The sequence below is a fragment of the Sarcophilus harrisii genome, chromosome 2 (assembly GCF_902635505.1).
Source record: "Sarcophilus harrisii chromosome 2, mSarHar1.11, whole genome shotgun sequence".
Taxonomy (NCBI): Eukaryota; Metazoa; Chordata; class Mammalia; order Dasyuromorphia; family Dasyuridae; genus Sarcophilus; species Sarcophilus harrisii.
Window position 1 is genome coordinate 403,938,239 of NC_045427.1, and position 14,162 is coordinate 403,952,400.

A 14,162-nucleotide genomic window follows, 5' to 3' on the forward strand; every position below is an offset into this window, starting at 1 on the left:
TTATACCTACCTCTGCCTCTGACCAGCAGTGTCATACTAAAGATGCCATTTGTCTCTCCCTTTCTCAAGGGCATAGAATCAGTCACCAACATTTATTAAATACTTACTATTTATAAGGATACAAAGGCAAAATTAAAACAACCTCTCCTTCAAGGAGATTACATTCTTTCTTGATAGCCAATACACATCACATACACATGTATGTGTATATATATATATATATATATATATAAACATGCATATATGTAAACATATGTGTATATTGGTGCAATACACACAAACATTGTGTACATGTACACAGGGCGCACCTGTAGATATGTGTATATATTATATGTACTGCAATGTAACTTCAGATTCTGGAAGCACTGGCTGCCAAGGGACTCAAGAAAGATAATGCTTGAACTAAGCTTTGAAGGAAATATATATTTTTGCTGACGCAATTGGGGTTAAGTGACTTGCCCAGGGTCACACAGCTAGGAAGTATTAAGTGTCTGAGGGCTAGATTTGAACTCGGGACCTTCTGACTTCAGGGCTGGTTCTCTATCCATGTACCACCTAGATTTCCCCTTCACAGAAAGATTTTAAGAGATAAAGGGCAGAGGGAAGTATATTTAGAGAATGTACAAATGTGCCCAGACAGAGGTGGAATGTCATATAAGTCATTTTTAGCTAAACTGAAGAATTCATGATGGGGAAAAAAACATAATTAGGTTGGGAGATATAAGGGGGAGGTTTTGAGGCAAAAGGGAGCCATAGGGGCTTTCTAAACTGAGAAGTTATATGGTCATACTTGTGCTTTGGGCATATAATATAATGGCAGATAAGTGGAAAATGCATTAAAGTGGGCAGAGGCTAAACAGAGAGAACAATTAATAATAGGCTACTAAAATAGTTCTGGAGAGATATGAGAAGGCCTAAAGTAGGAAGTGGTCATTTCAATAGATAAAGGGATGAAAGTAGAATCAATGAAAGTTGAAAAATGATTGGACATGAGAAACAGAGAGTGATAATGATCCAGGATTGTGAATGTGGGTCACTAGAAGGATGGAGATACCTAGAACAGGAGGAGGGAGTGATACTGATAGCTGTTTTAGAAATAATGAGCTTGAGATGTCTACAGGACATTCCAGTCAAGTTGTCAAACAGGCAATAATCTGGGACTGATATTCAGAAGAGAGCCTAGATCTGGGAGTCATCTTTAATTATTTTTTTAAATAGCCTTTTATTTACAGATTATATGTATGAGTAACTTTACAGCATTAACAATTGCCAAACCTCTTGTTCCAATTTTTCCCCTTTTACCCCCCCACCCCCTCCCCCAGATGGCAGTATGACCAGTAGATGTTAAATATATTAAAATATAAATTAGATACACAATAAGTATACATGACTAAAACGTTATTTTGCTGTACAAAAAGAATCAGACTCTGAAATATTGTACAATTAGCTTGTGAAGGAAATCAAAAATGCAGGTGGGCATAAATATAGGGATTGGGAATTCAATGTAATGGTTTTTAGTCATCACCCAGAGTTCTTTCTCTGGGCGTAGCTGGTTCAGTTCATTACTGCTCCATTGGAAATGATTTGGTTGATCTCATTGCTGAGGATGGCCAGGTCCATCAGAACTGGTCATCATATAGTATTGTTGTTGAAGTATATAATGATCTCCTGGTCCTGCTCATTTCACTCAGCATCAGTTCGTGTAAGTCTCTCCAGGTCTCTCTGAAATCATCCTGTTGGTCATTTCTTACAGAACAATAATATTCCATAATATTCACATACCACAATTTATTCAGCCATTCTCCAACTGATGGGCATCCATTCAATTTCCAGTTTCTAGCCACTACAAAGAGGGCTGCCACAAACATTCGTGCACATACAGGTCCCTTTCCCTTCTTTATGATCTCTTTGGGATATAAGCCTAGTAGTAACACTGCTGGATCAAAGGGTATGCACAGTTTGATAATTTTTTGAGCATAGTTCCAAATTGCTCCTGGAAGTCATCTTTAAAGAAATTTTAGTAACCATTAATGGTAGCCATCTCAAGAGTGGGAGAGGCAAGGCAAGGGAAAAAAAAGACATCTACATACTTTGTTGTATATTTGAAAGAATAGGAAATTTTGCACAGCAGATTTGCAGTTTCAGGGACAACCATCTTTTTATTGTACTATGGGGAAAAAAGGAGACATGATATTAATACATGGGAATTGATGAGCGGACCCAAAGATAGACATAGTAAATAGAGAAGAGAAGCGAGCACAGGACAGATGCTTAGCCAGCTAGACTTAATTAGGGAATAGGATGAAAAGGAGAGTAAGAGGAAGTGATCACAAAAAAACAAAACAAAACAAAACAAAACAAAAAAACAGAGAGGAGAGACATTCTAGGAAATGGAGGTCAACATTATCGAGTCTTGCAGAGAGGCTAAGAAGAATGAGAATTAGAAAAAGGTTATTGGATTTAACATTTAAGAGACTGTTGGTAACTTTAGAGATAACAGTTTCATTTGAGTGATAAAATTAGAAGTCATATTGCAAGGATCTTCGAAGGGGATGAAAGAAGAGGAGGTAGAGATCATAGGCTTAGAGATGAAACTTACCTACAAGATTATCTACCTATTGTTTTCTTTTTTTTTACAAATAAGAAAATTTTGAGGCCCAGAAAGATCAATAACTTGGTTTTAAGGTCACATAGATAGTAAATGTCAGAGCTGGGATTTGAACCCATGTCTTCTGACTTCATGTTTATAGTTCTTTCCTTTATACCAAACTATCTCTGTATCTTTGATATAAGGGTATATATAAACTAGATAATTTCTAAAATTCCATATAAATCTAATATCCTAGAATGTTATGGAATATTATTGTTCTGTAAGAAATGACCAGCAGGATGAATACAGAGAGGTTTGGAGAGACTTACATGAACTGATGCTAAGTAAAATGAGCAGAACCAGAAGATCATTATATATTTCAACAACGATACTGTCTGAAGATGTATTCTGATGGAAGTGGATTTCTTTGACAAAGAGACCTAATTCAATTTCAATTGATCAATGATAGACAGAAGCGGCTACACCCAAAGAAAGAACACTGGGAAATGAATGTAAACTGTTTGCATTTTTGTTTTTCTTCCCAGGTTATTTTTACCTTCTGAATCCAATTCTCCCTGTGCAACAAGAGAACTGTTTGGTTCTGCACACATATATTTATCTAGCATATACTGCGACATATTCAACATATATAGGACTGCTTGCCATCTAGGGGAGGGGATGGAGGGAGAGAGGGGACAAATCAGAACAGAAGTGAGTGCAAGGGATAATGTAAAAATTATCCTGGCATGGGTTCTGTCAAAAAAAAGTTATTATAACATTAAAAAACAATAAAAAAATTAAAAAAAATCTAATATCCTAGAGGTCTTTTCCTTTTCTTTGACCATCCCCAGCTTTTATGCAATTAATTTCCTAGTTCTATCAGTTCTATCTCTGAAATCTTTGTACCAATCAGTACATCTCCTTTCACACACATTTCTCATATCCTACTCACTACTTTTCTTTCTTATTTTCTTTCCCTTTACCAATTCATCCTTCACAAAAATGTCAAAATATTTTTCTTAATGTACAGGTATTATCTTGGTACTTTCCTGCTTAAGAATATTCAATGACTTCCTTTGGTATATACTATAAAATGGAAAGAGTTTGGTCAAAGCTTTCTCTAGGCTAAGCATTTCCACTTCAATTAGTCCTCATATGGCATGAACTCAAGGACCTTCACAACCTTGGTTACCATCTTCTGAGTGTTCTCCAGTTATCACTGTCCTTTCTAAAAAGGGTGTAACCAAACGTGAATATAATATTCTAGATGTGGTATAATCAGGGCAAAGTAAAGAAGAATCATTGCTTTATTTCTAAAAGCAAAGGCATTTCAGTGGATCCAAAGTCTGGATTATGTTTTTGGCTTGCACTTTTGAGATACAAATACAGTATTTGTAGTCCAGTAAAACTCTTAGATGTATTTTAGAAAAACTATCTATCTGACTTTGCTTTTTTTATCTTTTATTTCCCAAGTGGATCTTTTTAGACCTAAGTGTAATGCTTTACATTTCCTATGTCTAAACTTCAGCCTATTCAGGCATAATATTCTTGCCCCTAAAGATTAATTTGTTTATTATTTTGGGGCTGCTGCTATCCAATGTATTAACCATTCCTTGTAGCTTTCCATTATCTGCAAATTTGATAAGAATTTAGCAAAATAATGGATAAAACATGGTAAGCACAAGGCCAAACATGGAGAACTACATTGGAGATGTACATGGATTAATGACTACTCATTGAATCCAGCCATTCAATCAGTCCTAACTCTTATCTATACAAAAATGCTATCGTTCAAGCCCACACCACCTTGTCTCTGTCACAAGAAAAACATAAAAGATAAAAGAGTAACTTTATAAAGAAGATCAGATATTTGCTAATACCTCTGTAAATTTTATTCGCAGAATTCCCTGATCTACCAATTTAATAATCCTATCAAAAAAAGGTAATAAAGTTAATCTGGCATTAGGTGGATGAAGATTGCACGGGATCTCTTAGATCAATGGAAAATTATTTTTGAAAGAACTAAGTAATTCGGAGATCTCGCAGAACTCAGGGATTCAGATGTTTCATAAGGAAATGAGAACAGTTACAAAGAGTACCAGGCAAGCTATTTCTCCTCTCTGGGTCTTAATTCCTGCATCTATAAAATGAAGAGATTACAATAGTAGATTTCTAAGGTTTTGTCCATTCCCCAATCCTATTATTTGCTGATCTTCTTATGGCAGTTTAGTTGAGCAACATTCACTCTCAGAACAGAGTTTGAGGAGATGAGGTATAAAAGTGGAAAGGGTCTTGAGATTTGGAGCTAGAGGTCTTGTGTTCAAATCTAGCCCTGTTACTTGTGTGATTTTTGGGACTGTACTTTCCTCTTTTATAACATAAGGGCAATGTATGAAATAGCTGAAGATCTGATGATTCTTTGAATCATCTGACTACTCATGCCACGTTTTAATTACTGCAACAGAAGCAGCTTCTGGGAAAAGGAGTACCCTAATTCTAGCTGAGAATCCAGTTAGCTAATAGAGTGGTAAGCAGACAAGGTCAACAAAGTCATTCCTTCTAAATTCCCAACTGCAGCTGCACTCCCAGGTTTTCTTAGTCCCAGAAGCTAAAGAGAAGATTTGGCAGAAAGAGCCTTCTGAGGGTTTCAAACTTTTTACATTACGAGACACTTTTTTAAAAGCACCATAAAATTTCAAGGCACATACTTAATGTTCAAATGGCAGGATATATTGATTCCTTGCCCATCCCCTAGTATCTTAAGTTTACCCAGAAGACCATTTTATTTAATTAACTTAGTGCTTTATTAATATAAATATTCTACTATTGATCATAAGAGAAGCTGACGTGAGCTCAAGTTGGGCATACATCAGTGCCACTCAAAGCAGCGCCACTTAGAGGAGGGCTGGCACTAAATCAAGGGAAATGGCAGAAAGTGGTCCCTTGGGACAACATGGCTCAGCTGAATCTATAACATTTTTACGGAGCCCATTTTTCCCTCCATCTCCCCTCTTCTCTTAAAGCAGAAAGCGTATGGAAATGAGTTATGAAAATGGTCTTTGCTTGCACGTATCAATTAAGCATGTCAATACCTTAATTAAATTGCTCAACTTAATGAGATTTATACCAATGAATATGTTTTATAGTTATAATAGCTTTTTTGGCCACCATTCAAAATGTCAAATAAATTGTGAAAAGGGGATTAAAACCCCCTGTAATTGACATTCTGAACTGAAGCCAGGTTCTTTCCCCTTCCTTTCTTTCTCCTTCATTCATGTGATTTTGGAGAACATATATAAAGTAATGAACCCTGTAATAGCTTTGCTTTTTAAATGTCTTTTTATTCTCCAATTCTAATCCTTCTTATCAACTTCTCTAAGCTTCCCATCATTGAACTTAAGAACCTTTCCCTCCTCCTTTAGGACTCTATTCTTGAAAATCAGCTACGTCCCCATTCTTCACATGGTAAAACTGAAATATGTTTCACCTGCTATAGTGTGCCCCCTGAATCTTGAAACTTAAATGGGGAGCAATCTGAGAAAGGTAAAGGACAGACAGGACCCCAAAGTTCCTGCCCTCACATGGCTCAAGGACAACCTTTAATGCCGCCTATTTGTGTCCACGGAGTAATCCTCATCTTCCCAAACCTCCAAGGAAGACTGATTCTAGCACAGAAGTGCTAGCCAGGAGGCAGCAATTCCTTCCAAGATAGCCACACCCTCTGCAGCTGGCCTCAGGTGAAATGATCCCAGCAAAAATCAAAGGAAAAATCTTCATCACCAGGGGTTATAAAGGGTCCTGACTTCTCTAACTGGCCTCGTTCTCTGCAATGAAAAAAATAAGTGATTGGTCCTTGCTCAGAACCTGGGACAGGAACTGAAGTTGAACACATTAATGGACCCACTCCTCTTGTATGTGATGCAGCATCTCTAGATGCTCAAAGGAATTGCTTTGCTTGCTTTTTACTTCTGATGATCTTTGAAGATTTTTTACAATCACCATTCCATACTGAGGAAAAGGATTTAAGAGTAGCAACTGGGTGTCTCATATAGTCAGCAAGATCTGGGTGGAGTGCTGAACTTGAGTGAACTATGTCAGACAAATCACATCCTGCTTCAGATACTTTCTAGCTGTGAGACCCTGCCCAAAGGTATAGGAACATAGATTTAGAGTTGAAGTGGGGGATCTCACAGGCCATCTGATCTATGCATTTATTTCCTCCCTCCCTCTCTTTCTTCTTCACTTTCTTTCTCTCCCCTGTCCTTTCCTCCCTCTCCCTCTCTCTCTCCCTCCCTCCCTTTCACTCTCCCTCCCTCCTTCCCCCCCTCTCTTCCTCTCTCTCCCTCTCTCTCTTCCCTTCTCCCTCTCTCTTTCTTCCCTTCTCCCTCTCTCTTCCCTTCTCCCTCCCTTCATCCCCCCTCTCTCTCCCCTCCCTCCCCCTGTCCCTCTTTCTGTCTGTCTCTCTCTCTGCCCCTCTTCCTGTCTCTGTTTCTCTCCCTGACCCTCTTCTTGTCTTTGTCTCTCTCCCTGCTCCTCTTCCTGTTTCTGTCTCTCTCCCTGCCCCTCTTCCTGCCTCTGTCTCTCTCCCTGCCCCTCTTCCTGTTTCTGTCTCTGTCTCTCTCCCTGCCCCTCTTCCTGTTTCTGTCTCTGTCTCTCTCTCTCTGCCCCCCCCCCCCAATTTCTCTCCGTCTCTCTCCCTGTCCCTCTTCCTTTCTCTCTCTCTCTGTGTCTCTCTCCCTCTCTCCCTGTCCCTCTTCCTGTCTGTCTCTGACTGTTTCTCTCTGTCTGTCTTCTGGCTGGCTCTCTTTCTTATGGAAGGATACCAAATATCTCCCAAGTCATAAGAGTCAGAAACTCATTTTAGTCTGACATTCACTAGCACTATCTAGTTTAGGGTAGAAAGAACTAAGAACTAGGATAGAGCTGCCTAAGACACTGAGACTTTGGGGTAACAAATGAAACACAGGTAGGGATAAAATAATAAAAGTTTGATATTTAAATGGGCTTCTCAAGGTACTCCATGTCCTCAATCTGGCATGATCTATTTTAAAATCAAATTAGAAATACAAATAAAAATTCTAGTTTTATATATGACTTTTAAGAACAAGTGTAGTCTCATCTAGTTCTCTGATATATATAAACAAACCTATGCAGTAGTTAAATTTATCCAGGGATAGAATTATTTAGCCGTCTCGTCTCATCATGATCCAAATATTTAATAGTAACTTAACCTCTCTGTGTCTCAGTTTACTTATCTGTAAAAAAATCTACTTTATGGAATGCTTCTGAGGAGTAAATAAGGTGATATATGTAAAAACTGCAATAGTCTAAATTGACTCCTATTTGACTTTCCCCTCTTATGTCTGTCCCTACTCTAATCCACCTAAAGTACATGAGTGAGCACTCACCTCTTATTCTCTCAACACTCTGACACACTCACATCCCACCCTCCTCCCCAGTCTTATTACTGAGAGAGGGTTTTGGTTGTTCCATCATTTTTTAGTCAGGTGGGATTCTTCATTTGGGGTTTTCTTGGCAGAGATGCTGGACTGGTTTACCATTTCCTTCTCCAGCTCATTTTACAGATGAGGAAACTGAGGCAGACAGGGTGAAGTGACTTGCTTAGGGCCATACAGCCAGTTAGTGTCTGAGGTCAGATTTGAATCTAGAAAGATGAATCTTCCTGACTTCAAGGCTAGGCTCTAACCACTGCAACCACCTAGTGGGAGTCAATACAAAATCACATTGCTGCTGGATGAACTGATGATGGTCCTTGCTACGGTAAGCCCATATCTCCCATTTCAATCCCCTAGCATCTTTACTTTAATTCATGCTCTCCCTCACCAAGCCAAACACACAAATGAACAAATCAAAAAACTCAATTTATTCTTGTCCCTCATTTCCAGCAGAAACCAAACCAAACCAACCATCCAAATAAACAAACAAAAAATCCTAAGAACTAGAGCTAGAAGGAACCTCAGAAATAAACTACTCCAGCTTTCTCATTTTTTAGATGAGCAAACAGGAACCCTGAAAGAATTAAGTTCTTTGCTCAAATTCAGAAGCTAATTAGAAACAAAGACAGAATCTAGATCTTAGTACAATAAAAAGAGGAGGGCTCTGGAATAAGTGAACCTGAGTTCAAATCCCTTCTTGGTTCTTAGTTTCCTCATGATAGGCATTGGCTAAGATGTTTTCTGAGGTCATTTCCAGATCTAGTTCTACGCTCTTAGGATAATCATCTGCCAATTTAGAGCTCTTTCCATGACACATACCTCTTTGTCTAGATCATCAATGTTATACTCTCCAAAAGATGATCTCTTTTCAGTTTATTAGACAGGAATTATCTGATTGGAATCTTACAGGAACATAGCCTTTCTGCCCTACCTGCCTTTTTCTTTCCAATCCACCCAGACAACTACAAAACAAAATGAGAAAATATATCTAAATTCCCTTCTGTAACCTAACAATGATGTGTGTGTGATTCACTGGAATATAGATTTAGCATTAGAAGGCATCAAGAAAACATTTAGCTCAATGTCTTCATTTTATACATGAGGAAATCAAAGCTACTTAATTTAGCCAAGATCATACTGGTGACCAAAGATTCTTTGACTCAAAATCCCATATTCTTTCTCCTGAACCATGATGCTTGAGACAGAAGACTTGAAAGAATCATAGTCATCAAGTATAATTTCATTATACATAAGAGTAAACTGAGGCAGAGAGAATTTGTGTCACATAATGGTAAGAGTCCGAGGCATTCTCTTCTTGATTCCAAGTCCAGTGCCCCAATCCAACACATTACCCACATAGCTAATTCTTTTCTTTTCTGCTCCAAAAATAGGAGGATATATCTTGTTCTATTGTGGTATGTAGTAAGAAGCAATAGATCTTTGTTACAACTTCATTTTTGATCCTTGCTTTATCATAGGAAACTTTTTTTTTTTACCAGATATATTCTTAAAACTATTTTGTTTCAGAAAACAAAGAAAATTCATGGGGTTTAACAAAAAACATTACTTTTTCAAGTATCTGTATTTGTGAATAAAAGGATAAATTTGAATTTTTCATAGAACATATTCAAACATATAAACATTGTTAATACCTTAACAATAGCATCCTCTTGTATCTGTTATGGTAGATTCCCTTTGACAATCACATGAACCCTTTATTTATAAAATGGGAGAGGAGGAACTAGATTGATGATAAATAAATTGCTAAGATCCTTTCTAACTCTAAAATGCTAAGATTCCAGAGGAACTATGGAAAGAAATTCAAACAAGTCCACTGTGTTCTTTGTCAGCAGTTCTACTAGAAGGCTGGGTACAGAAAGACACTGAAATGAATTGCTAAAATAAGGTCTAAGGATTATCTGTGTATTTCAATTAACCCTGTCTTCCTTTCCCAAGGGCAATCAACACTCTACTACACTCTGAATTTTGACTGAAGGCTGCTGAAGACAGGGTGATTGTGGAGACCTTCTGAAAATACTATGCTTTAAAAATAGCAAAGATGCAACTTGACTGGGTTTGATGCTGTATACTGTGCAGCCAGAAGTTAGCCTGGATGACCAGTTCTAGAGAAAGGGGACAAACTTTGATTCCACAGTCTACTTTTTTGCTCCTATCCTTTCAACCCAAAGTAAGGGATTGTTTAAATGCAAAGCAAACACACAGATGGCAGGAAAAAAGCTCAGGGAGTAAGAATTACCAAAGATTGCTAGTGTACTAGCAATGAACGAGGTTCAGTCATTCCCCTACCCCAACTCCTGCACTAAAATCATTCATATCTCTGGTGTGTTGGGTGGAACATACTTTGGAGAGAGACTGTATGACCACCCAGATCAATGCACATCAACAGTAGGACATGACAAGGTTTGTTTTTGGAAATGAAAGCTCTCTTTAGACTCATCCCTGGTCAATCTATCCCTGGAACTTTTTATTTAGCACTGCCACATTTTAGGAAAGATAAAAATTTCATTGAGTTGAAAGAAAAGTGATCTGGACTATGAAGGAACTGTCATGATCAAGTTCAAGGAACTGTGATTAAGTAGCCTGGGGAAGAGAAGGCTTAAGGGAAATATGAGTTGCTCAATCAATAAGTATTTATTAGGTGTCTGACATGAGTGAACTCTGTAAAAATTGTGTAAAATAATCACTGAAACTATGTCTCCTCTGATCTGTAAAGAAAGGGAGCTTGGGGTCTCCCAGGTTCCAGAGAGTCTGGAAAGAAGGCACATCCTCCAAAGATAAACAGTATCATTCAAGGGCAAATCACCCCCTATTGATCTTTTGGGGAGTCACATCCTCATTTAGGAAACTCTAAAACCTTCAAAGTGATTTTCATTCAATTGGGAGATCCTGGTCTGATAATCAGTTCAAACTGTCCCCAGATTTGCTCATAAAACAGATTTTTGCCAACTCGTTCTTTGAACATTTCTTCATGAAGAAATCTGCCCGCTAAAATAGAGGGAGCTTCTTAGTGAAAAATAAAACTTCTTTTTTTTTTGCCACAAACTTTGGGGTTCGGGTATTCTTTTGCTTTTGAACCTGTGTCTTGGGGCAGAGGGGATCTCATTCCTACACATCATCATGTCTACTAAGTACCAAGCATTTGGAGTTGGGTCCTCTAGACCAAAGGTTTTGAACTCAGGATAGTAGTAATCCATTTCTATTTGAATTTGACACTACTGCTGTTGACTTCAGATTCATTTCTTCTACTATATCATGCTGCCTCTCAGAATGGTTGCTAAAGAGACACACAAATCCCTGTAATGGTGTATTTGTTTAGTCAAGGTAAAACCAAAAAAATGGTATAAAATCTCAGCTGGAACACTGGCATGGGGAATTGATCTCTGACTAATTTCCCTGGCCAGAAGATTGAGAACAAACAAGTCAAACACAAGGACCAGAAGTCCCCACCACTCCTGAATGTTGCCCAGAATAAATCTGCAATTAAATATGAATCCCCAGAGTAAATGTAATGGGAAAATATTTAACAAAATAAATAAAAATGCAATAAAATGTGGAAAATATTTAACAAAATAAAAATACAATAAAATGTAATATGTGGCTTTCTAAGTCAGCATGTAGCTTTGTAAAGGGCATCTTTATGTATTAGTGGGTCTCCTTTCTATTTAAATTGGATACCACTGTTCTAGAATATAATTGCTGTTCCATAATTCAGTTGCATTTAACTCTTTGTGATTCCATGGATTTGTCTGTGGGATTTTCTTGGCAAAGATACTGGAGTGATTTGCCATTTCTTTCTCCAGTGTGTTCCCATTTTACAGAAAAGGAACTGAGATTTAACAGGCGTTAAGTAACTTAAAGCATTAAAGTCTTAATATCTCAAAAATCAGAGGTGGTTCTGATATATCAAGACTTTTTTCTGATCAAATTAAAGGGAGCAATCTCACTGGACAAATAGTACATTAAATAGTTTAGTCCTAGGAACAGAGTGGACTTCAGAAATGGAGTCTGACTGAAAAATGGAGGAAATGCTTAGAAGGGGATTTCACTCTGTCCAACTCTACCTTTATCAGTAATAGCATCTAGCATAGAAGTAAGATACTGAATATTCTGTCAGTTGCAGAGAATTTCAGGCACAATTTCAGGGGCAGAAACATACTCTTCAGACAGATGAAGATACATTAATCACTCAAGAGAGAAAACAACTTGGAGGTATGGAATTTCTCTACTCTTGGGAGTAGAGAAAAGGGCTAAGTATGAATAAGAGCAGATGTGGAAAGCTGATAGAGCAATCTTTTCATAAAAGATACTCTTGTTCAAGGAGAACCTCTCTCTGTAAAGAGGAAAAATACTTCTGGGTCTTTCAATACCCGAGTTAGTTGTCTTTACCATTTATATAGCTCACATGTGTGTTTCACTATCATTGTTCTTTAAATCTGAGCACTCTTCTACTGTAACTATTTGTCAGGTGAATGGGGGAGGCATTGTAGCTGCTGTTTTTATAAGGACATCAAAATAGATGCTTTTGTTTAAAGTGAAATTTGTTTCACTTGTTAATTGTTAATAGGAAGTACATAGGTGAGAACTTTTGAGCTATGGTATAAGGAATACAGATCCTCACAGGGTTATTCCTGAAATAACAGCCACCCTCTAGGGTAATCTATTACTGAGGGTTCAAATTAGGAGAGTAGCCTAGAGGTGGTATTATAGTAATAATCAATCAGTAATTATATATGTACCTCATTCCATACAAGGTTTATGGAAATCAAGAAAGATGGAGACTCACTCCTAGGGAAAATGTCCAATTCTTTTTTTTTTTTTTTGCCGCATTTCATCATTTTTTTTTTTTTAACTCAGTGTGCCATTACACTTAAAAAAATAAAAAAAAAAAGGATTAAAACTGCCAGACCACATTAAAACTAATGACTGGTTTGGTATAACCCTTCATTTCCTTGGCTTTGCCCATTGTCTATAGCAATAAAGAAACATCACAGACAATTTATTGGGAGTTATTCTCAAATGAATTGCAATTGCTGAGAAGAGCACATTTCACATTAGATGATTCATACATAGGATAGATTATTGCCCTGAATAAGGGCTTAGAATAACTAAGCCTCAAAGCACAAGACAGGAGAAAAAGTACCCTGAGTTTCTAATGATTAAAGATTACACCAGAGGACTACCTTTTTTCGTGGTCCCCTTCCATTTACTGAGTCTACTCTTTGGGCATAGAGTATGAGTAGACATTTATCTTCCACCACCACCCCTTTGTAGCACAACTGTCCCTGAACTATTTCTGAGATTTCCTTCCTTCCTTTTTTCCATATAAAAAATGTTTGAGTTTGAAATTCTGTCCCTCTCTTCAGCCCCAACCCCACCCACTGAGAAGGCAAGCAATATGATGCTATCAATAATATATGTGAAGTCATGCAAAACATTTCCTTATTATCCAGGTTGTTAAAAAAAAAAAAAAAGGCAAGAAAAACAGTATGAAAAATTTGTTTCAGTTAGCACTCAGAGTTCATCAGTTGAAATTTTCTTCCTAAAGGTAACTTAATCACTTTTTTAAAACTAGAAGTAGAAGACTTAATTAAATTATAGAATAAATTAGATTGACTGTCACCTAGTATTCAGTGTTGATTGGAACAGAAGAACTCAGATGTGGGGATATTCTCTGTCTTAGAGGATAACACTTATAAAACAAGGGACAATCTGATGTAATGATTAGAGTGCTGGTCTGGGAAAGAGGAAGCCCTTGATTTAAACTATCTCTGGTACTGATTAGGTGTGTGAAGATGAGCAAGCCACCTAACACCTGCTGTACCTGTTTCACTGGACTGTTGTGATGCTAAAAGGAACAAATAAATGTGTAGCCTATTGCTATGTAAATATCAGTCAATGTTACCAATAATTACCTTTTATTTCTCATCCATTTCATTGCTTTATGACTGTAGAAATGTATTGAAAAGCTTGCTAAATGTGTTGTCTTTTCTCACTCGAACATGCAGGAGTTTGCGGAATATGGTATTATTTATGACATCATAAGGAACTGGGTAAGTACTGAGTACAAAACTCCCAAAGAGATTCCTCCTCTCTAT

At 37.4% G+C, this 14,162-nt stretch overlaps 1 protein-coding gene across 4 annotated transcripts in view; it reads right to left on the reverse strand.

Moving 5' to 3' along the window:
* The window catches only part of SLIT3 (slit guidance ligand 3), a 772,326-nt gene that overhangs the window by 269,547 nt on the left and 488,617 nt on the right, over positions 1 to 14,162 (reverse strand). Inside the window, exon 1 of one of the 4 annotated variants that reach the window (XM_031949423.1) lies at positions 13,980 to 14,149. The exons of the other annotated variants lie outside the window; for them this stretch is intronic. Coding sequence (XP_031805283.1) covers positions 13,980 to 14,002 — 23 coding nt within the window. The 5' untranslated portion in view covers positions 14,003 to 14,149. Of the gene's footprint in view, positions 1 to 13,979; positions 14,150 to 14,162 lie in introns of those variants that run through there. 4 annotated transcript variants of the gene reach the window in all.